The sequence below is a fragment of the Kogia breviceps genome, chromosome 1, assembly GCF_026419965.1.
Source record: "Kogia breviceps isolate mKogBre1 chromosome 1, mKogBre1 haplotype 1, whole genome shotgun sequence".
Lineage (NCBI taxonomy): Eukaryota > Metazoa > Chordata > Mammalia > Artiodactyla > Physeteridae > Kogia > Kogia breviceps.
Genome location: NC_081310.1, coordinates 180,136,593 through 180,161,036, shown reverse-complemented (window position 1 = coordinate 180,161,036; position 24,444 = coordinate 180,136,593). Strand labels below are relative to the sequence as shown.

Sequence of the window (24,444 nt, the reverse complement as noted above, 5' to 3'; positions counted from 1 at the left end):
TCGGGAAGTTAACTGTGAGCTGAGAAAGGGCTGCGTTCAGACCGCCGTGGGCACGTGGAGGAGCAGCGACTGGGTTGATTTCGGGGAGGAGCTCTGTGAGGTCTTCTAGGAGAGGGATCTTGGGGAGGGCTTCCTTCCCAAAAGTAAGAGGCGACTGATTATAGTACTCATGAGATGAATGCATTATTTGTTCAAGCCTTATCTCTTCCGCTGATAGATTAAAAATTTTATTGAGTGCTTGCTAAGTACACTGTGCTCCATATCTCAGCTAGTTTTCATTAACCCTGTGTGGGGGTATTATAATTATGCCTTTTTCACACATAAGGAAACAGGAATGGATCACACTGCTAGCAAGCGAGGTAAGGACTGGAAAGCGGAAGTCCACCTCAAACAGCACACTCATAGTCACTGTGCCATGTTCACGTTTTGTCCATAGAATGAGTAAGCGTCAATATAAAAACGAGTAGTAATTGTCAAGAATTAAGCACCTGTTCTGTGCTTAATCTATTCATCAGTTTTCATCCTTACATACACTTTAAAAAGTTTTTATCCTTACACTTTAAGAAGTGTTACTATTATTCCCATTTTGTGGAGAAGGCGACAGGCTGTATGAGGGTTAAGAAACTTTCTCATGACTTTCAAATGTGTTTCTTTAGCTCCGCTTTTCTTCTGAGCTCCAGACTTGATATCCTGCTGCTTCTGTGACATCTATACTTGGATGGCTATTTATTTATTTATTATTATTATTATTATTATTTTTTTTTTTCGGTACGCGGGCCTCTCACTGTTGTGCCCCTCTCCCACTGCGGAGCACAGGCTCCGGACGCGCAGGCTCAGCGGCCATGGCTCATGGACCTAGCCGCTTCGCGGCATGTGGGATCTTCCTGGACCAGGGCACGAACCCGTGTCCCCAGCATCGGCAGGCGGACTCTCAACCACTGCGCCACCAGGGAAGCCCCGGATGGCTATTTATTAATAGGCTTCTCAGAACACAGTCTTTCCTCCTCTAGACCTGCTTTTCCCCATCTCAGTAAGTCCTTAGGGTAACCCAGGACCCCTCTTCTTCTAACATCCCACTTCCAATGCATCAGCAAATCCTGTGTTCACCTTTAAGATGCATCAAGAATCTATTTCTGGACTTCCCTGGTGGTCCAGTGGTTAAGAATCCGCCTGCCAACGCAGGGGACACCGGTATGGGAGGATCCCACATGCCGCAGAGCAACTAAGCCCGTGAGCCACAACTACTGAGCCTGCGTGCCACAACTACTGAACACTGCGCGCCTAGATCCCAAGCTCCGAAACAAGTGAAGCCACTGAAATGAGAAGCCCGCGCACTGCAATGAAGAGCAGGCCCTGCTCACTGCAGCTAGAGAAACCCTGCGCACAGCAACGAAGACCCAAAGCAGCCAAAAATAAATAAATAAATAAATGGGAAAAAAATGAAACTGTAGGTCTCTAACATAATGAGACTAAGGCTCATTTAGCTCTTATATTTAGATCTATGATACATTTTGAGTTAATTTTTGTGTATCATGTGAGGTAGGAATCAAGGTTTGTTTGGTTTTTTATTTATTGCATGTTGCCTAGCCAATTGTTCCACCTTCAATTTTGTAAAAGATCATCTTTTTCCATCTAATTGCTTTGGCATCTTTGTTAAAAATCAGTTGACCATATGTGTAGGCCTGTTTCTGTATTCAGTACTATACTCTCCTGGTTACTGTAGCTTTTTACTTTGTTCTTCTTTTTCAAAATTGTTTTAGCTATTCAGTCCTTTGCATTTCCATATAAATTTTAGTATCAGCTAATTTAAATTTTTATAAAAGCCTACTGGGATTTGATTTGTATTGCATTGAATCTATAGATTAATTTGGGAAGAATTGACATCTTAACCATATTGAATCTTCTGTACAGATGGCTAATAGGCACATGAAAAGAAGCTCAACATTATTGATTATTAGAGAAATGCTAATCAAAATAAGGTATCACCTCACACCAGTCAGAATGGCCATCATTAAAAAGTCTAAAAATAACAAATGCTGGAGAGGGTGTGGAGAAAAGGGAAACTCCTACAGCATTGGTGGGAATATAAGTTGGTGCAGCCACCATGGAAAACAGTATAGAGGTTCCTTAAAAAACTAGAGTTGCCACATGATCCAGCAATCCCACTCCTGGACATATATCCAGAGAAAACTGTAATTTGAAAAGACACATGCACCCAGTGTTCATAGGAGCACTATTTACAGTAGGCAAGACATGGAAGCAAGCTAAATGTCCATCAACAGATGAATGGATAAAGAAGATGTGGTCCAGGGACTTCCCTGGTGGCACAGTGGTTAAGAATCCGCCTGCCAATGCCAGGGACACAGGTTCGATCCCTGGTCTGGGAAGATCCCACATGCCGCAGAGCAACTAAGCCATGTGCCACAACTACTGAGCCTGCACTCTAGAGCCCTCAAGCCACAATTACTGAGCCCATGTGCTGCAACTACTGAAGCCCACACGCCTAGAAACCATGCTCCGCAACAAGAGAAGCCACCACAATGAGAAGCCGCGACCGCAACGAAGAGTCGCCCCCTCTCGCCGCAACTAGAGAAAACCCGCGCGCAGCCAAAATTAATTAATTATTTAATTATTTAAAAACTAAAAAAGAAGAAGATGTGGTCCATATATACAATGGAATACCACTCAGCCATAAAGAATGAAATACTGCCATTGTGCAGTTTATTATGTATCAATTATATAATAAAGATGTAAAAAAAGAAAAAAGTAAGCAACAGAAAATTCAGATCATGTAATCCACCTGTCCCCAAATCACTGACTTCTCAACACATTTGGAATAAAAGTTGAAGTCCCCATGATGGCCTCTGAAGCCACAGATGATTGCTCTCATTGCTCACCACTTGCTCCCCATTCATGCAGCTCCTTCTCTCTGGCCTCTGTGCTCTTGGAGCATCCCTTGCCTGCTCCAGCCTCAGGGCCTTCACTCTTGCTGTTCTTCCTGCCTGGAACTGTCCTCCCTGTATATCACAGACAACCACGCTGCTCACTACCTCTCTTCCTCTGCTTTTCTGTTCAAATGTCACCTCTTCGGACCACCTTATTTTTTTTTTTTGTATGCGGACCATTTTTAAAGTCTTTATTGAACTGGTTACAATATTGCTTCTGTTTTATGCTTTGGGTTCTTTTTTCGCTGCAAGGACTGTGAGATCTTATCTCCCCAACCAGGGATCAAACCTGCACCCCCTACATTGGAAGGCAAAGTCTTAACCACTGGACCACCAGGGAAATCCCCGGACCACTCTATTTTGATACAGCACCCTGCCACCCTTCAAGCTATGGCTTGTTACTTATAACACTTATTGCTCCCTGTCATGACATTTTATATGAGTTTATTTTCTGTCTTCCCCATTACAAGTGAGCTCTCCAAGAAAAGGAATTGTGTCTCTTTTTCCCGCTGCTGTGTAAGTGCCAAGTATGTAAAAGATGGCCAGCACTTATTGAAATAATTACTAAGTGAATGAATTAATGAATGAATAAAACTTGGCCAAGGCCACATAGCTAGTAAGCATCATTTGGAACTAAAACTAAGATCTGTCTAATGCAAATGTGCACCTGCTACGATACACAATAACCCCAGAACTACCCTGTGAGGTCGGTGCCATGATTTGCCTCACTTAGCAGAAGGGGAAGCACGGATGGAGAAGGGAAATGACTTGCCCCCTGCGTCACATAGGGAGTCCATGGCAAAGTCAGCTGACATCTGGATTCCAGCACCAGGTGCAGTCAGCGACAGGCACATGACCCCAGCCCACAGCAGGAACGTCTAGGAGAGGAAGTTCAAGGAGTCCGATGCTGACAGTGCACTCTGCCCACATGCTGACTGCAAAGGCTTCTGGGACGCCTGGATTCAAACTACCTTCCAAGCTGTTTCATGCCTCTGTCTTTGCCCAGCTGCCCCAGCACAGAGTGCGCTTCCTCCCTGACCTCCCCAGCTCCCACTTGTTCTTGGAGACCCAACTTCAGCTTCACCTTCTCCAAGAGGTCTTCTCTGACCCCGTAGCTCCCTCAGTCCAGCTCTTTTGTGGTATTTGAATGAATAAATGAGTGAATGAATGAACGAATTGCATTTATCCACGTTTATTCATTCATTCATTCAACCATAAATATTTACCAAGTTCTACTTTGTGCCAGGCACTGAGGATACAGCCACTGGTCCTTGTCCTCAAGAGGCCTGAGCCTAGAAGGGAGACAGACATCACAGTGGACAAAAGGGCCTGTGACCTCACTGGCCAGTGAAGTAGGGGTTAGTTACACTTTGACAAGCAGAAAGAAGGGAGAGAAGGGGAGAGAGCCCTCTGTTCCTGGCAGAGGGCTGAGAAGAGGCAAGATGTTCAGCATGGCTGGAGCACCAGTGGTGGGTAAAGAAAGGCGGGGGTGGAATGGGGGGCGGAAGATCTGCACAGCCCTGACGCAAAAACTGTTTTTCCAGCTGAACAGAGCAAGGTGATAAGAACATCCTGATGGAAGAATCAGTGGGGCAGGTGGGAGTGGGGCAGACCCTCCTGGTTTGGGCAGAGCTGGCAGGGCGGGTTCCTTCCCCAACACACATACCCTAGCTGGTGCCCCCCCCTCTCCTCCTGGAGGTGGAGGCAAGCAGAGACTTGGGACCGTTCAGGCTAGTGCAGGTGACCAAAAGCCAGGATTACTAGGAGACCTGACAAAATGGCTTCTCACTGATTTGCTTAGAGTTAGCCACAAGAAAACCTGGGCCTTCCCAGGTTCCCAAACTGTCTAGCCAGAAACAGACATGGCAGCTAGTCTGTCTTCTGCGCTGAGTGATCTTGGGCTGGTTACTTAACTTCTCTGAACCTCAGTTTTCTCATCTGTAAAAAACACTGGGCAGGGACTTCCCTGGTGGTCCAGTAGTTAAGAATCCGCCTTGCAACGCAGGGGACATGGGTTCAATCCCTGGTCCGGGAATTAAGATCCCATATGCCGCGGGCAACTAAGCCTGCACACTCTAGAGCTGGCGCGCTGCAACTAGAGAGGAGCCCGCGTGCCACAACGAAGACCAATGCAGCCAAATAAATAAATAAATACTTAACAACAACAGCAACACTGGGCAGACTAACACCTACTCATAAGGTCGTGTAAGGAGGAAATGTGATGATCAGATGGTTTACGTTAGTGAGAACTGCTTCTCGCTGCCAATTTGTCACAGCAAGTTAAACTGGTAACGTCCACCCACAGTGGGATAGTGGGATTAAACCAACAGACAAGCTGTTTGGGACCAACCAGAACTCCAGCCTTTATGTCCTGGGTGTCAAGAAGGCCAGACCGGAAAGAGTGGAGTACATCTTGAATGCAGATGTACCTGCTTTACCCTTGCCCCTAATCCAAGTGGGACCTGACCACTTAGCCCTGGTCCTTTGGGAACTTGCTTTGCGGTCCCCTTTTGTGACATCAAGGGGTAATGAAGAGTGAGACAAATCTGGATGTGAGGCCCAGCCCTACTGTGACCCGAGACGAGCCACACATCTGAGCTTCAGTCTCCTCAGCTCTAAAATGGGCACACTCTGGCCTTCTCAAAGGGTTGCTGTCCCAGAGCATAAGGAACTGACCATCTCACCTCATTAATGTTAGCTGTCCAGTCAGTCCACAAGCAAACTGCACTCCCTCTGGAATTGCAGTGGTCTGTCTGCTGCCTGTGTGCAAGTCCCTCTGTGGGCCCTGGGGCCCCACACAGGCAGGAAGGGAGGAAGCAGTGGGTGCTGTTCAACATTGACCCTGAGCCCTGAACGGGAGGCCCCAGGCCAGGGCCAGTGGGGCTCCAGGAAAGGGGCACCTGGGGGAGAAAGTGCACCTACAAACCAACTTTCTCCAGGGGTGTCTCCGGGTCCAGCAGCAGCAGGGGCCCGGCTGGGGGAGAGAGTGGGGCTGCAGAGAGAAGCCACCCCAACGAATGAATACAGTGGACGCGCTGGCGCTGCTGGTCCCAGGCCAGTGCACATTTGGTTATCGTTCTTCCCTAGTCCTTCTCCCCACATTATCTAGCATAATCTCTTCATCCTTGAAGTAAGGGTTATCATCTCCATTTTACAGAGGAGGAAACTGAGGCTCGGAGCAAGGAAGTGACTTGTCCAGGTGTTTCCACCGGCCCGGTGGTTTCCTCGGGGTCCGGCCCCACCCCCACCCCCACCCCCGGTGCTGAAGACGCCCCCAGGCTCTCCAGTCCCGGGTGTGGGTGGCGCAGAGGCCGCCCTGAGGCGGGGGCGGGGCCCTGCGACTGGACGGGGGCGGGGCCGCATAGTTGGTGGCTGGGCCCCGGGAGGCCAGTCGCCCGACATGGAGGCGGGGGGATGCCGCTACCAGTTTCGGATCGCGCTGCTGGGGGACGCGGCCGTGGGCAAGACGTCGCTGCTGCGGCGCTACGTGGCGGGCGCGCCCGGGATCCCGGAACCCGAGCCGGAGCTCGAGTCGGTGCCTACGGTGGGCGTCGAGTTCTACAGCCGCACTCTGCAGCTGCGGGCCGGGCCTCGCGTGAAGCTGCAGCTCTGGGACACGGCGGGCCAAGAGCGCTTCAGGTGCGCGGTGGGTGGAAGGTGGGGCGGGGAGGGACGAGAAGGGGCTGGCGTGAGGGGCCTCTGGCTGGGGCGGGGTCAGTGCTGGTCCACCTGGACATGGGGATCCCTCAGAGGGGTCAGCCTCAGTGGCCCAAGTAGAGATCTGGGGGTCTCTGACCTGGGCCTGGGTCCTTCACCCTACACATAACAGCAGGTTGGGACTTCCCTGGCGGTCCAGTAGTTAAGAATCCGCCTTCCAACGCAGGGGGCACAGGTTCGAACCCTGGTGGGGGAACTAAGATCCCGACGCACGACTCTTGGCACGGCCAAACAAACCAAAAAAACAAAAAACAAAAACAAAAATAAAGACCTGACGCCCACCCCAGAGGGATGTTCGATATTGAAACTTGTAGGCATGAATGACCTGGGTGCTGAGAGAGCCCACAGGAGGGCAGAGAGGGAGGTGTAAAGGAGATGTGAAAGGAAGAGAGATTCGTGTTGGCCATGAAGGATGTGTAGGAGTTTGCCAGGCAGACAGTGGGGAAAAAAAGACCTGCGATCAGGAAAACATGAGGCTTCCTCCAGGAATGGAAGAATGGTCAGGAGTGTATGGGAACCAAACTGCTGACTAACTGGGGAGCACACAGCAACTTGGGAGAGACAGACACGGGGAAAGAGAAGCACGGGGCAGTGTGAAATGAGCTTTGGAGGTGTGAGGCAGTCAGTGTACGGAGGGCGTGGTCCTGCATCAGGTGTCATGAAGGCATAAGCCTCTCCCAACTCCTTCCCTCCCACCGTCAGGTGCATCACCAGGTCCTTTTACCGGAATGTGGTGGGTGTCCTGCTGGTCTTTGATGTGACAAACAGGAAGTCCTTTGAACACATCCGAGACTGGCACCAGGAGGTCACGGCCACTCAGGGCCCCGACAAGGCGATCTTCCTGCTGGTTGGCCACAAGAGTGACCTGCAGAGCACCCGTTGTGTCTCGGCCCAGGAGGCAGAGGAGCTGGCTGCTTCCCTGGGCATGGCCTTCATGGAGACCTCCGCCAAAAATAACTGCAACGTGGACCTGGCCTTCAACACCCTCACTGATGCCATCCAGCAGGCCCTGCAGCAGGGGGACATCAAACTGGAGGAGGACTGGGGGGGTGTCCGGCTCATCCAGAACACCCAAATCCCCAGGCCCCCCAGCAGCACACAGCACCCGGGCCCATGCAAGTGTTGACTCTGGGAGGGAAAGGGTTAAAGCAGTGTGGACCTCGTAAGTGCTGGTGAGATGGGGAGTGTTAGTATCTCTCTGGAGGGCATATGGCAGAATCTATCCTGAGGGTTAATATAAACAGTATCCTGGTACAGTCTTGTCTCCTGGATTTGGGGGTCTCAAGAGCTCAGCCCCTTTCTACTAGAAAGATCTAAGAGCCCAGGTGTGCAGCTTCCTGTCCTTGAACCTGTTTCCTCCACGGTCAGAGGAACTCAGAAGACCCCGCCTCACATGGGGTTGTGGGCACGCATGAGATAAGGAATGGGCTACGCTCAGCCAGAGCCTCCCACACAATGAGAATCGAATGGCAAGCAGCTGTCATCACAGCTCTTTCCTCCCTTGGCCGGGATGTGGCCATTTCTGGCAGCATCCCTGGGCTCGGATGCTGAACCACTCAGCGTTTGGACGCTGCTGCACAGGCAAGGACAAGCGCGGGGAATTTCAGGCTGAGCCAGCCTTGGAGCCTCCTTAGGTCCTCAGGTTTGGATGAGAAAGTGTGCCCTCAAACCCAGGTTGCTGCCCAGTGCCCCTACTCCAAGGCCAGGGACTGGATCTGGATCTGAGAGGCAGGAATGAATATGAACAGCTCATCTGCTGGGCACACGGCGGACACTGTGATTAGCCACCAAGATCTCCCCTCAGGGCTGTAGAACCCATAGCCTCCTCCCCACTGCACCTCCCAGCCGCTGGGAGTGCTGCCTGGTGGTAGAGCGCAGTTTAATCTCTCTGGGAAGTGCCCACCCATCCGGGGCAGCCCACAATCCAGTGTCAATCTGTTGGGTCTATTGGGGGGCAGGGGCACTGTTCAAAGGCCTGGCCCTCTTGTCTCAACTCTAGACAACTCTGAAGGAAAAACCCAGCTTCATCACTCTCCATGGGGTCACTTGAGGCCACTGTTACGACAACATCACAGCTAAATTCTCATGCTCAATCCTTTCTTCCCTTCCTCCCCGCAAGCAGGCATTGACCTCAAGAATCCCCTCATAAAAGTCTGCACACTGAGTTCCTGCTCAGAATCTGCCTCCTGGGGAACTTAAGCTGCAGCAGAAACTGCTAGGCGCAAAATGTCCAGCAGCAATGCAGGAAGGCTTTATGGAAGAAAGGATCTCAGCAAGTGTAGAGGGGGTATCTTGGGGGTGTCATTGTGCCAGTGGGCATGGGCAGGGCATGGGCAGTTGCCACAGCAAAAAGAGCACAACCGGGCTTCCCTGGTGGTGCAGTTGTTGAGCGTCTGCCTGCCGATGCAGGGGACACGGGTTCGTGACCTGGTCCGGGAAGATCCCACATGCCGCGGAGTGGCTGGGCCCGTGAGCCATGGCCGCTGAGTCTGTGCTTCCGGAGCCTGTGCTCCGCAACGGGAGAGGCCACAACAGTGAGAGGCCTGCGTACCGCACAAAAAAAAAAAAAAAAAACAAAAACCCACAACCACTTAACTCACTTTGCGACCCAAGGCCAGTTACCCCACCTTCTTGAGTCTGATCCCCCCTCAGTAACCTCTGTCTGCCTCCTCTTTTTAAAGCCTCACTCATCCTTCTCACAGTCTTGCAAGGTCTGCACAATTATCCTCATTTCGCAGATGAGAAAGCTTGGGCCAAGAGAGGGAAATGATTTGCTTTAGAGTACTTTATCATTCCTTCAAAAATGCTTTAAAATGAGCATCGGGAATTCCCAGGCGGTGCAGTGGTTAGGACTCTGGGCTTTTACTGCCGAGGGCCCCAGTTCAATCCCTGGTCGGGAAACTAAGATTCCACAAGCTGCGTGTGTGGCCAAAAAATAAATAAATAAAATAAAATGAGCATCTACTCTGATCTGGGCTGTGGGAATACAGCAGTGAACATGACAGAAAAGCAGTCCTAGGGCTGACATTCTAGTGGAAGAGAAAAAACTAGTAACTGGAACTAAATGATTTCCAGTTGTAAGTGCTATGAAGACCACAGATCTGGAAGATGGGCCTGAGGGTGATGGGGGCCTCCTTTAGAGCAGGTGGTCAAGGAAGGCCTCTCTCAAGAGATGGCCTTTGATCTGAGACCTGGAGGAGGAGGAGGAAGAGCTGAGCTAAGAGCAGAGATCTAGGCAGAAGGAACAGTATCCAGCATTGATTGGGTACTTCTTATAGTATTATTATTCCATTTTACTGATGTTGAGACTGAGGCCCAGAGAAGTTAAATGAAACCAGTAAGTGAGGGAGGAGTCCTGAGGCAACGAAGAGCTGGGCTCTTTCTAGGAATTTACTGCAGATCTGAGTGCTAGAATGAAGTGAAGAAGCAGGGAATGACCCTCAACTCGGTCTGTGTTTTCTCATCTCCCAGAGCTTCCCAGGACAGGAGTACAGGTCTGCTAAACTCAGGCTTGTTTGGGAGATGAGCAGCTGGTCGGTCCTGTGGATGGTGATGGGGAGTTGGCTGTCAGGTGCTTAAAAAAAAAAAAAAAATCCCCAAGTCCCTGGAGAAAGAAAGAAAAAACTGAGCTTCTCCCCTCTCAGAATCCTGGCCGACTGTGGAAGAACCAGCCTGAAGGCCCTGCCCACCCAGGGCAAGGTCCACCAACAAGGAAGAGATGTTGCCCATTGTCTCCAGCTGCCTCCCTTGAGGAATGTTCAACAGACTGTAGTCACACATCTCTCTCAGCCTCAGTTTCCCATCTATAAAATGGGGATAATAATAGTTTTTGTCTCACAGGGCTGTTGTGAAGATTAATGTATTATGTGAATTCCTACAATATGTATGGGCTCACACGCTGTGACCTATTTCTATTGCTTATTATATTATTACAATTACTATTATTTCTATGACTTATTATTAACCATGAAGCAACCTTGTAAGGTCAGGCTGATCTTGTCCATTTCAAAGACAGGAACCTAAAGTCCAGGAGGGGAAAGTGACGTGGCTCAGCCGGTAAACCCCGGGCCAGCTCAGTGTTCCAACAGCCTTGTCCACCACCTCAGGCCAGGCCCAGAAGGTCCTACCTTATGCTTTAAGGCTGTGATCCCACCTCACAAGCACCATCAGTGTGGCAAAACCTCTGGAGACTTTAAATGGCTTTAATGAGAGTGATTCTGACCCAGCCCACTAGCTAGAGGAAAGGCACAGAATAGGACTGGAGAATGGGGAAGTGGCCGAGAGGGGCATGCCCTCCTGAGGGCTGCCCACTGTTCAGAAGCAGGCGCCCTCTCTCCTGGGAGCAGGCCCAGCCCCGCCGTCTTTAGTGTATAGATTGTGCCACACCTCTTGAGGGTCTCAGGCCTGTAGGGTGTGATTTAGCATCCACATTGCCCCAGGGGATCTTTTTAAAATACAGATTTGACCTGCCTGCCCCCCTCCTAGAATCCTTCCTGGCTCCCCATGCCTACAGGGTAAAATCCAAACCCTTTCCCCCCAGTCCAATCTGATCTGGTCCTACAGCATCTCCACCCACTTTGCCCACATTCCCAACCACCTGCAGCCCTGGGCTTTGCACATGCTGTTTCTTTTGCAGGGAAGGCCCCAACACTTTCCCCTCTCCCTGTATTATCTGATCTGCCCGCAACACTCAGAAAAATATCACCTCCTAACCATCGCATTATCCCAGCTGCCAAAAACAGGGCAAGCTTTGCAGTCAAAACTGGTCTTGAATCTCAGCTCTACTATGTACAGTTGTGGGACCCTGGGGAACTCACTTCATCTCTGTAAGCCTCAGTGGACTCATCTGTAAGTTGGGGATAATAATACCTAACTCAAAGGTTTTAGAAAGGATTAGATGACAAATCAAAGGCAGTACTTGTCACACCCAGGAATTCACAATATGGAAGTCCCCTTCTTCCCGAGGGTTTTACTATTGATCACTTTTAGGGAATAGAGACTACCAAAGTACACACTTTGGGGAAATAACAAGGATTCCAGACTCTAACAAAAGTTCTTAAAAGATCCTGACCCCCTTCCAGAGATATGGGCTGGGCTCTGCTTTCTTACCAAGAGTGGAGTTCCAGAATCATCCCTTCAGGTCTATCCCCAGGTTATTCTGAGCAAGCTAGCTCTCCAGGGCAGCACCCTGGCCAAATCCTCCAACCATAGCAGCATGGACAAGGTCAGGCTACCTGGCCTCCAAGGCTTTCCATAAGCTGCTTCCTCAGCCTGAAAACCTTGCAACCCAGGCTTGAATCCATCCCCTTTGCCCTTTAGAAGGAACAGAGCCAAAAGTCTGCCACCCGTGGGACCCTTTCTGACAACCTTGCCTGCTCTGGGGGCCACTGAAACCTAGTGGATGAAGAAGGGAGACCCATCCTACCCACACTGCACAGGCTGGAATGGAAGCAATCTAGGTGGGAATCCAGATCTGTCCTCTGTCTCTGAGCCTCAGTCTCTTCATGGTAAAATAAGAATGAGTCCTACCTCACAGGTTTGTTAGAGGATTAAATATGACGTGTGTTAAGTGCCTAATAAATGTTAAGTTCCTTCTGCCAACAAGCCCCCTCTGTGTCCTTCATGTGTCCTTCCCATGCCTGGAATGACCTTCCTCCATATCTGTCAAAACTCTGTTCACCCTTCAAGGCTTAGTCCAGCCTAACATATCAGTTCCTTCTCTGAGCCTTCAGGGCACTAACTTGAGTTGGCTCTCTTTGCAGATTTCAGGCACTGTTGTACCTTTTTGCCCCATTAGAGGGTAGCTCTTCAAGGCCAGGGCTGATTCCCTTGGGGAGGCTGCCTTGGGCAAGGGAACACAGGGCTTTTTAATACCATTAGGGAAAATTTAAAACATAACCAAGAGTAAAGAAACTAACGCAGATGTAGAGAAGGGACATGTGGACACGGGTGGGGGTGAGGAAGGGTAGTGTGGGATGAACTGGGAGATTAGGCTTGACATAAATACGCTACCACGTGTAAAATAGCTAGCTAGTGGGAACCTGCTGTACAGCACCGGGAGCTCAGCTTGGTGCTCTGTGGTGACCTGGATGGGGGGGATGGGCAGGGGAGGGAGGTCCAAGAGGGAGGAGATATATGTATACATATAGCTGATTCACTTCACTGTACAGCAGAAACTAACTAAACATTGTAAAGCAATTATACTCCAATTAAAAAAGTATAAAGTAGTTTGAAGAACTTCTTGTACTTATAACTCAGCTTCAACAAATACCAGCAGGAATGGCCAATCTTGTTTCACTCTCCCTTCTCTTTATGAATGTTATTCTTAGGATCCTGGCTCTGGAGTGGGAACTGGTGCTCGGTGTGTGGTTGACAGGTGTTGGAGGATTTCCCCAGGGCCCCTGGCTGGGACATGTCCCATGGAAGTCCCAGTGTTGGGAGAGGCAAGTCTCACACTGCACAGCCCTCCCTCCTGTACGTACAGACCTAGGGCTGGGACTCAGGCCAGCAGAGAGAAGGAAGGACATCCTCGCATATGGGGGCTGTGGCCTGCTGCCCACGGTCTTTTGAGCTACACCTGGGGACTTCTCAGAATCGGTATAGGACCAGGGCCTCTATTTTGGGGAAGTCCTGCTTCTGTCTTGAAGGGACTCAGTTCTGCATGGTGGTTTCAAATGGCACTCTGTCCTGGAGGCTTCACTAAGCCTGAGTCTGGGCATATCCTGGGGAGCCTAGACCCAAAAGCCCCTGATTGCCTTTGGATCCTGACTCTACGTCTCTCACTGCAAGTCTGAGCCAGCCCCAGACCACGTGGTTTATGCCTCAGTTCTGGGCTCGCTTCTCCTCCTGGCTGGTCTCCTGCACCACATGGACCCTCTCTGGCAGTACCAGTTCCATATCCTCCTCCCAGGAGACCCAAATGTGGACAAACCATCCTTGTTGAGACATTACATGGAGGGAATCTTTGTCGAGGGCGTCGCCCAGGCAGTGGCGGTGGACTTCTCAGTGCCCTTCATGGAGGCAGAGCCTGGGGGTCCAGCTGGCCAAGAAAGGTCACCACCCACTCCTGAGGGGGAGAGCCCACCCATCAGGAAGAGAGGGGGCCTTGGTGGCCATGACAAAGATGAACTCTGGACCAAGAGCACAGGTCTGAGTCCTGGCCTACCCTGTGACCACAGGCAGCCCACATGATCTCTCCAGCCCTCAATATCTTTAACTGTAAAATAAGAGGCTACACTGGGTGACTCCGGGGGCCTTTCCTAACTATAGGGAACTGTGAGAGCTTAGTCCAGCTCTGTCCTCCTCCTCCTCCCTGCTTCACCTCGTGCACGAGGGACCCACTCCAGGATGGCTTCCTCATCCCAGATGGCTTCTTCTGTGTCCTCAAAACTCACCCCTATTTTTGTGACCACCTCCTACACCTGCCTTTTGGATTATTCTTTATTTTTTTAAATTTATGTATTTATTCATTTATTTATTTGGCTGTGTTGGGTCTTCGTTGCTGCATACAGGCTTTCTCTAGTTCCAGCGAGCAGGGGTTACTGTTCTTTGCGGTGCGCGGGCTGCTCATTGCAGTGGCTTCTCTTGCTGCGGAGCACGGGCCCTAGGCGTGCAGGCTTCAGTAGTTGTGGCACACGGGCTCAGTAGTTGTGGCTCGTGGGCTCTAGAGCACAGGTTCAGTAGTTGTGGCGCACAGCCTTAGTTGCTCCGCGGCATGTGGGATCTTCCCGGACCAGGGCTCGAACCCGTGTCCCCTGCATTAGCAGGCGGATTCTTAACCACTGTGCCACCAGGGAAGTCCCTGGTTCACTCTTTCTCAGGAAAACCTCAAGCCTTATTCCTTTAACTGCAGCAACTTCTTGGCTGGTGCCCCTCCTGCCTGCTTCCAATTCCACTGGCAGCCAGAGCAAAGGATTTTTTTTTTTTTTTTTTTTTTTTTTTTTTTGCGGTACGCGGGCCTCTCACTGCTGTGGCCTCTCCCGTTGCGGAGCACAGGCTCTGGACACGCAGGCTTAGCGGCCATGGCTCACGGGCCTAGCTGCTCCACGGCATGTGGGATCTTCCCGGACCGGGGCACGAACCCGTGTCCCCTGCATCGGAAGGCGGACTCTCAACCACTGCTCCACCAGGGAAGCCCCCAGAGCAAGGTTTTTAACATGCAGATATAATCATGTCAATCCTCCATCTAAAACTTTACTGGCTCCCCATTACCTGTGCAGTGGTTTTCAAACGTTTTGTTTATATGCCTGCTTTTAGCATCAGAATCTTCTTGTCAGATGGGATCTTTCTCACAGCCCTGAAATCCTCCACAATTAAAAGAGAGATTGCTCAGGCTGAAGAGAGGTGGGAAGCCCAGAGCCAGCCTGCTGGGCCTCCCACACTATGTACCACCTCCCCCCGCCCTCCACAAGACACACACATGGCGGCATCCAAAGCATGAGCACTGGACCCCATCACTAGGCCTGAGGGCTGTCCACCCCAAGCTTACTCTGCTCATCTCTGGCCATTCTCTCCTCATGTGGCACCTTATGCTTTAGCCACAGTGATGCAGTGACTTCTTTACACCTCCGGACCTTTGCATGCGCTGTCACTCCCACCTCTGTCCCCACAGGACTTAGGGAGATAGTTTAGAGCACAGTTAAGAGTGCAAGTTCTGGAGTCAGAGGGACTTGGTTGAAATCTCAGCACCATCACTACTACCTGTGTGATCTTTTTTTAAAAAAAAATTAATTAGTTTATTTACTTTGGGCTGTGTTGGGTCTTCGTTGCTGAGTGCAGGCTTTCTCTAGTTGTGGCGAGTGGGGTCTACTCTTTGTTGTGGTGCGCAGGCCTCTCATTGTGGTGGCTTCTCTTGTTGCAGAGCACGGACTCTAGGTGCGCAGGCTTCAGTAGTTGTGGCACATGGGCTCAGTAGTTGTGGCGCACGGGCTTAGTTGCTCCGTGGCATGTGGGATCTTCCCGGACCAGGGCTCGAACAGGGAAGGATCCACCTGCCTCGTTGGCAGGTGGATTCTTAACCACTGCACCACCAGGGAAGTCCTACCTGTGTGATCTTGAGTAAATTACTTAAACTCTAAATTTTAGTTTCCTCATTGGAAAATGGGGTTAAATGAGATATTGCAAACAAAGTGCTTGACAAACACTTGTTTCTTCAGGTCTGTTGGGAAAACAAGCTTATCCACAGAAGGTGTTTAGCATAAAACATGGCACCTAATAAGCCCTCTTACCAAGACCCTCCCAACCCTGGAGCGCACGAATTCACCAGCCCTGCTACCCCTTGGGCTCCTCAGCATGTATGAAGTCCTATGTGTGCTCAGACTGTGCTGGGCTCTGGGAATCAGGTGGGCCTGGTTACTTAGCAAGGTAGAGGGCGTCCTGCCCAGGGTGAGGGGCTGAGCTGCCCCGGGTACCGAGTCAGAAGACTCCCCACAGATCACTGGGTGACACCCTGCTCTCCAGTACCCCCACCTCCAGTCACCACTTAAACAGCTGTTGGATTTCCCCCTTCTCTCCATTTCGTCACAAATACCTCAGTCCAGGCAACAACCTTCTCAGGAACCTCTGCTTCCACAAATGCCCTCTCTTCCCTCTCCACTGTCTGGCCAGAGTGAGCTTTTCAAAACATCAACCTGACCGCATGACGCTTCTGCTTAAAATCCTTCAACGGCTCCTGCTACTTTGGGGTAAAGGCCACTCTTTGCTGGGGCCTACGAAAGATACTGCAGGACCTGGCCCGTCTTGCCTCATCACACGGCATCAGGGCTGGCATATGTGCAGCTCTCTCTCCTTGAAAGTGATCCCCACGCCTCCCCCTGGGTTCCTCAAATTACAGCTCTACTGTTCAGAAGCCCTCCCCAGCCTTGGGAGTCTCTTCTTTGCAGCCCTGGTCATGGAAGCAGTTTTCCTTTCATTCAGTGGCAGGCTGCTCCCTGTTTTCATTCATCATTGCAGGCCATGCCTGGCATGGGCAGGGGCAGAGCTTATAAATACTCGCTGAATGAACAAGCCTCTCAGTATACATACAGGACAAGACGACTAGCTGGATGAAGCCATTCACCTGTCATGCAGCTGATCAAGAACTGAGGTCTTTTGACTCTACCCAGCTCTTTCCATTAAACTGCCCGGATTCCCCTGTCCCCTTCTGTCCTCAATGGAGGATTCAAAACTAATTCTGGATTCCTTCTTGGCTGCCGAGGCCAATGACTTGCTCCTACTGCAGGAGCTTGGCAGGAGACCTTTTGCAGCTTGGTAATCACCAATAGAACATCCTTTGAGAGCGTCCCCCAGCGGCATCAGGAGGTTCTGGAGAAAGCAAAACCCTCCAACATCCTCTTCCTGGTGGTAGGCCACAAGAGTGACCTGGTGGTTGAGGGAGAGGTGATGCCGGGGGGAGGGGAGAAGCTGGCTGCCTCTTGGGGCGCTCACTATGTTGATACCTCAGCTGAAAGCAAGGGTGACATCAGCAGCACAGCTTTCAAGCTGCTCACTCAAGAGATCTAAGAGCTGTTGGGCTTCCCTGGTGGCGCAGTGGTTGGGAGTCCGCCTGCCAATGCAGGGGATACGGGTTCGTGCCCCAGTCCGCGGAGCGGCCATGCCCGTGAGCCATGGCCACTGAGCCTGCGCGTCCAGAGCCTGTGCTCCGCAACGGGAGAGGCCACGACAGTGACAGGCCCGCGTACTGCAAAAAAACCAAAAAAACAAAAAAAGAGATCTAAGAGCTGTGAAGAGAGGGGTCATGGAGCCAAACCCAGGGTGGGAGGGAGTGAAAAGCAGGGTCCCACCACAGACCAAGCCTCAGGAGGCAGAGGCCCAAACACGGCAAGGTGGATGTATCCATGCTGGTGCCCCTTGGGTGGAACAGCTACACTCCCTGAAGCCCACAGAATCCTCACAATCCACAAGGGCTCTGCCAGAAACAGAACAGGATGATGCTAGGTGCCACTGAAGGTCATGACCCTGAGGTCTCAAGGGGCCTGGTTTCCTCTGCACGATGGTAAAAATACTAGGATCAGGGACACCAACAACTAAGAACAGAGAGAAACCTGCACAGAAAGGCCTTTCTCCAAGTCTACTGCCATCCTTTCTTAGCATCAAGGATGAACTCCAGAAGTTCCAGAAGAGCAGGTCAAAAAAGGATTTCCCAAAATCAGGATGCCTCTTCAGGTTGGGGCTCATGAGAGAAGGTCACCCTGCTCAATTCTTATGGCAAACAATCTGGACTAAAAGTCCTACTGATGGTAAGGCCTTCCTTGGAGTAAAATAATGGAAAAATTCCTGGGTTTTTTCCTCCATCACAGAAATGAATAATGGTGCTGCCATCTGCTGACTAGAGAGCTACATCCAGCCTTGCTTACCCTCCTCTGGCATTTCAAAGGCTGTAAGCCATGCACCCTGTGTGTTTCGATTAATAACTTCTTTATTCTGGAAAAGCAAATGAAAGTCATATTCATATAAACACTGACATTACAAAGTACAGGGAAAAGGGGGAGGGAAAAGGAAACAAAAACCTCTACAAATCCTGCTAATACTCTCTCACCAAACAAGACCATAATGCTTTTCCCCAATTCAATCACTTATATAATAAACCACAAATAAAATCTTCTCTGGAAGATACACTGCTCCTCTTTGAGATGGCAGGAAAAAGGGACCGGAAGTTGGGGTAGGAGGCTTTATTCTTTTGGCAGATCCTCTCAGTCATTATAGATATTGCTGCACTGTTAATAAAAAATATATGCTTCTCTGTAAAGCATTAAAAAAAAAATCCAAGGATGAGATGGCTGAGGTCTCAGCTCAAGTATCTCCAAATACATTGTTGTCCATTCCCTGACCTTTCCGTGTGTTATTTCTTGGTTGTTTTCCGGATCAATGCCATTCTCTGAACGGAGAGAGAAATAAGCAATTACACAGATTAGAGTCAGGAACTTTCCGGGACATCCATGTGTGGCTACCAGGTAGCATGGTCTACACCACAGGCTGGACTCCTCAGGAACCTACAGGCACAGGGCAGCTCAGCAGTTCCTTCTAACTCAAGCACAGTCTGCGGGGCCCTAAGAGAAGTTTCCATAGGCCAGTGGACCCATTTCATTGACCACAAAAGCCCTATACTAGCAGGATGGCAAAAACAGTTAAAAGCAGAAGGTGACAGCTCCTGCCTTTTGGGGATTTAAGGGACAGGCCATCAAAACATGTGCTTTCTAGGCTTACCCCCTTCCCCTAATCTCCTTCTCTGATGATGGAGAAAATAAGGAAGAGGGCTCTGTTTTGAGCCTGTTGCCAACACGTACAGGGAGCTGACATTCCTCACTTGATAGCCTGCAATGAAGGAAACTGACCTTAACAATTTCCACCATAACCTATCAGAGAAACATTCAGATCATGGGTTTCAAATCTTACTATTACCAGCCACTGGCCAAATTAATGACTTGCTTTGCTCACCCTTTTTAACTAAGAGATCATTTGAACATTATGATACTGGTTGATCGATAAATAAATAAATAGGGCTGAAAAGTGGATAATTTGAGACCAGAGCCAAATGACCGTCTACTGTCTGGAGGGACTTCCTTCTGAACAACATTGCAGTCCTTCGATTCCGGCTATTGGCGGTCTCCTTGTAGGGCTTCCTCTATGAGCTCTGTAAACATACCCACTCCAGAGATCCCAGGCTATGGAAAAGTGGGGTACACTCAGCCAGAACTGCCCGACTGTGGCCATCAAGCTTGGAAAAAGCCCACTTTTCAAATCAGAGTAGCCAGTTAAATTAAGACTTGTCAAATGGAGGCCAACATTGTTATGAGACCGACCAATGACTGGGACAGCTTGTTCCCCAGCAGAAGTGCAGACAGGTTCTCTTACTGACCCCTCAGTTCTGCAGTAAGAGGGATGGAGAACAAAGGTTAAGCTGGGGCAGAGGCCAGATGCCTGGCAAAGCAGCCTGGGTGCTACCTCCTAGCACAAATACAGCATATTTCTGCTTTCCTTAAACTGCCCTCTAGTTGGAGGGCCCTAGATGATGTTCATATCAGCAACAATGAAGGAAGATTTCTTTAAAGAGATGTGGAGGGGGCGAGTTCCATACAGGTTAGAAGAACCTAGAATCAACAGCTTTAAGTGGCGCCCATTAGAGTTGAGAGAAAAAACTGAGACCCCATATATAGGAACAACAAAGCACCTAGGGAAAATCTGGCTGATCTCCTGTGCAGCCCTGCTGCCTCCTGCCCTCTCGGACATTTGGGGCAAATGACAACCACAGTGATGGTAGCTGTATGCATTACCTCTGAGACACAGCTCAAGGGACCAGCTGTGGCTGGCCCGACACTCTGAAGCCTTCTCACCTGTTTGTGAGCTTCTGTGGTGCAAGCTTTTTTGTAGGGTCGTATTTCTTCAGAGCCAAATCCTGGGATCCACATGTTCCACTGGCGTTCTGTAAGGAAGAAGCCCACACAGAGATAAGGGGACCAGGAAGGCAGTGTCAAGGTGCAGTGTGAGGGTCAGGGAGGACTAATCTGGGCAATCGGCTGTACTAATTAACAGTAACTCTGCAGACGGGCTCTACGGAACACAAATGGGGGAATCACATATGGTGCCTCCAAGGTTTTAAAGGACACTACTTGACCTTCTTGCAAAGAAATAAGAGGTAAATGAGTCAAAACTTTGAGTGTGGAGCCCTAAGGTTTCCATGCAGCTCTTCAGGAAAGGAAAAGTTATTTGTTTCTTCAATCGTCTTACCCCTATGCTCAAGGTAACCCCTCTCAAACCGAAAGGAGGAATAGGAACAGAAAGGCATTCTTTGCAAGCTGGAGTTAAGAGCCAAGCCCCAGTTCTGCTGCTTCACTGTGGAGCAATATGATGTTGGTCTCAGTTTCTTCACCTTTTATATGGTAGTAACAACAGAAATAACCACCTGAGAGGATGGTTGAGAGGTTTCAATGGCATAAAGCAATCCCAGAGCCTGGGATAAATACATAGAGATACAGATACAGACACAGGTATGTCCACGCCACAGCTCCATGTCCTTGTGCCACTGGATATGACCATCCCTGTAAGACTGGCACTACAAGTTATCAGAGGGCAGAGATTTGGTTTTTCCACTTTTTCAGAAACTGGCATAGCCACATGGCCCCCTAAATCCACATATAAAAGTGTCCTGGACTTCCCCAGTGGCACAGTGGTTAAGAATCCGCCTGCCAATGCAGGGGACACGGGTTCGAGCCCTGGTCCAGGAAGATCCCACATGTTGCAGAGCAACTAAGCCCACGCACCACAACTACTAAGCCTGCGCTCTAGAGCCCACGAGCCTCAACTACTGAGCCCACATGCCACAACTACTGAAGCCCACGTGCCTAGAGCTCGTGGTCAGCAACAAGAGAAGCCACTGCAATGAGAAGCCTGCGCACTGCAGTGAAGAGTAGCCCCCACTCGCCGCAAATAGAGAACGCCCATACACAACAACGAAGACCCAACACAGCCCAAAAAAATAAGTGTACTGCACTTTAAGTACATCCAATATAAAAAAAATATTATACTTACACAAGATTATTTAGGGAATAAATCTCTGATCAAAAGGAGTTACACAGGGACTCCTTTATCGTGCTCCCCTAGAGCACTGAAAACATTTGTTTTGCAAATTTGATTTGCCCCAGGCAGGCACTTACTTAAAATCAAATTGAATATTAGTGGTTTTATAGTTATACTTTGTGTCTAATGCACAGCAAATATTGTGTGAATGAATGATTCATGATTGGTTCTAGAATAATTTTATATACAGCTCTCTTCCAATATTTCTTTGAAAATTAAAATGAAACTTTCTGCTAATAATAAGTTGTTGTCAATATTTGAAAGTGACACTAAGATTATTCTCTGGGAATTACACTTTACAATCAACACAAAGTGGATCAGGATATGGATATGCAAAGTCACTTTAAAGACAGTAACTACCAGGCATGAATGCAAACATGTAAGTATGTGTAACTATATATTTAAATAAGTGTGTACAGTTGACCTTTGATCAAGGCAGGGGTCAGGGGCGCCAACCCTCCCTGCACTTGAAAATCTGCATATAACTTATAGTCAGCCCTGCAACCATGCTGTTCCTCCATAAATGCAGTTCCTCCATATTCACAGATTTAACCAACCGTGGGTTAGGTAGTACTGCAGAATTTACTACTGAAAAAAATCACCAATAAGTGGACCGTGTGCAGTTCAAACTCGTGTTGTTCAAGGGTTAACTGTATTTTTATATATATATATATATATATATATATTTATATATATATATTTGTGTGTGTGTGTGGTACGCAGGCCTCTCACTGTTGTGGCCTCTCCTGTTGCGGAGCACAGGCTCCGGACGTGCAGGCTCAGCGGCCATGGCTTATGGGCCCAGCCGCTGCGCGGCATGTGGGATCTTCCCGGACCGGGGCACGAACCCTCATCCCCTGCATCAGCAGGCGGACTCTCAACCACTGCGCCACCAGGGAAGCCCTGTATTTATATTTTATATAATATTAATAGAATAGCAACAACATTTAGTGAATAAAATGTGTAACAAAATGGCTGGGACAAAGCAGCATTGTGCAAAGCATTCTATGTTCATTATCTCATTTAACTTTCACATTTATGAAGAAAGATCCTGTCTCAAAAATACACATATTGAATATAGTGAAGATACATTCTTGCAAGGAAACATTACGTGCATAACCGACTCAGTAATTCTGTACCATGAAAAGTAATCAAATGATCTTCACTTCAGACAAATCAAATGGAACATATGTCAGGTGTAATCACAATATAAATATTCATGCACTGTATAGCATTTATGGTAATATATATGGTAACATGTGTATGTGTAATATGTGTGTATTTGCATATACATGTTTATAATAGATTCTGATTAAAATATATTGTGGGGGGCTTCCCTGGTGGCGCAGTGGTTGGGAGTCCACCTGCCGATGTGGGGGACGTGGGTTCGTGCCCCAATCCGGGGGGATCCCACATGCCGCTTAGTGGCTGGGCCCATGGGCCATGGCCGCTGAGCCTGCGCGTCCGGAGCCTGTGCTCTGCAACGGGAGAGGCCACAACAGTGAGAGGCCCGCGTACCGAAAAAAAAAAAAATTGTGGGGACTTCCCTAGTAGTCCAGCGGTTAAGACTCCACACTCTCAATGCAGGGGACCCGGGTTCAATCCCTGGTCAGGGAACTAGATCCCACATGCCACAACTCAGAACCTGCATGCCACAACAAAAAGATACCGCATGCTGCAACTAAGACCTGGCACAAATAAATAAATAAATTTTTTTTTAAAAAGAAATGTTATTGAAAATATATATATATTGTGGAAATGCAAAAAAATATATATATATATATATATTGAACACATATTCAAGTAAAATAGGTTAGGAGATACATAAGTTAATCAGTTTAGTAACCCTGAACATTTACATTCAATTAAATCTAAAGATAATGAACTAGTATGAATATATACTCTACAAATAAATATGCTTAATGCAAAAAAAAAAAAAAAAAACCAGAAATAAAGAAAGACCATGTCAATCAGAAGGGGAGGTTATTCAACTATTCAAGTATAGAAAACAGCCGGGTCAGAAACAAACACTGGCAGTGCCCAGCCCAGCCCATCCAGAAGAGAGCCATCAAGAGTTTACTGCCTCGCTGGCAGCTTATCCTTGCTGGGTGCAGGGCAGGGAAGTTGTGGGCAGCAGGCCTAGATGGTTAACATCAGGTTCCCTAATTCCCCAAAACCCTGATCCCGGGCCTCCAAACAACCTTCTGATTATGATTCAGGTTCCATTAGGCCCACTACAGAAGCTATTCTGGTCATTCAGACTTTTGAGTATTCATGTCTGTGATAATTCTTACCCTTAATGAAGAAACTGATATTCCAATTTTATTTTCAACAATTAAAATACAGAATATTTTTTAAAACAGGAATGTTAAACTTTGAAAGTAATATAATCTGCTGTGGGATTTTTTTTTGGTATGGTAAAATATACATAAAATTTATATTTTAACCATTTTTAAGTGTACAGTTCAGTGGCATTAAGCACATTCACACAACCATTACCACTATCCATCTCTAAAACTTCATCAATCCAAACCAAAACTCTGTACACATTAAACAGTAACGCCCATTCCCCCATCCTCCTAGTCCCTGGTAACTACCATTCTACTTTTTGTCTCTATGCATTTGTGTTGTGGTGGTTTTAAAACATGTCTGTCATCAAGAAGTGGAGTCTGTATTCCCTCCCCTTGAACCTGGACAGGTCTTTGTGATTGCCTCAAAGAGCAGGATTCAGCAGAAGTAATGCTGTGTGACTTCGGAGACTGAGTTACCAAAGGCCATGCTGTTTCTGCCAAATGGTTATGGGACACTTGTTCTGGGAGCCCGCAGCTGCCATGCAGAAGTCCAGCTATCCTGGGACTGCATATGAGGAGACCAGGTAGAGAAACCACAGAGACAGAGAGTGACTTGTGGAGTCCCTGCTTTTTGAGTGTTCCAGGGCAGGCATCATACGTGGACATGATGAAGCTCTGTTACAGGTTAAACTGTGTCCTCCAGAAAGGTGTATTGAAGTCCTAACCTCTAGTACTTCAGAATGTACTGGAAATAGGGTGTTGGCAGACATAAGTAGTTAAAATGAGGTCATACTGGAGGAGGGTAGGCCCTTAATCCAGCATGACTGGTGTCCTGTGAGAAGAGACACAGACACACAGGGGAGAAGCCCATGTGAAGACCAAGACACAGGCTGGAGCGATGCAGCTACAAGCCAGAG

General features: G+C 48.9%; 2 protein-coding genes across 4 annotated transcripts in view; one reads left to right on the top strand and one right to left on the bottom strand.

Moving 5' to 3' along the window:
• Window positions 1-6,316: 6,316 nt before the first annotated feature.
• On the top strand, window positions 6,317-9,214 carry RAB42 (RAB42, member RAS oncogene family). Its single transcript, XM_059036753.2, has 2 exons — window positions 6,317-6,584; window positions 7,365-9,214. Exons 1-2 carry the CDS (start codon window positions 6,346-6,348, stop codon window positions 7,786-7,788), a joined length of 663 nt encoding a protein of 220 aa, XP_058892736.1. The 5' UTR covers window positions 6,317-6,345; the 3' UTR covers window positions 7,789-9,214.
• Window positions 9,215-18,060: 8,846 nt separating this feature from the next.
• Window positions 18,061-24,444, bottom strand: part of TAF12 (TATA-box binding protein associated factor 12) — a 29,352-nt gene continuing 22,968 nt past the window's right edge. For all 3 annotated transcript variants that reach the window (XM_059036769.2, XM_059036789.2, XM_067015901.1), the window contains 2 exons: window positions 19,994-20,082; window positions 18,061-18,537 (listed from right to left, as the gene is read on the bottom strand). In XM_059036769.2, the coding sequence (XP_058892752.1) occupies window positions 18,502-18,537; window positions 19,994-20,082 (125 nt within the window). In that variant the 3' untranslated portion in view covers window positions 18,061-18,501. The remainder of the gene's footprint in view (window positions 18,538-19,993; window positions 20,083-24,444) is intronic.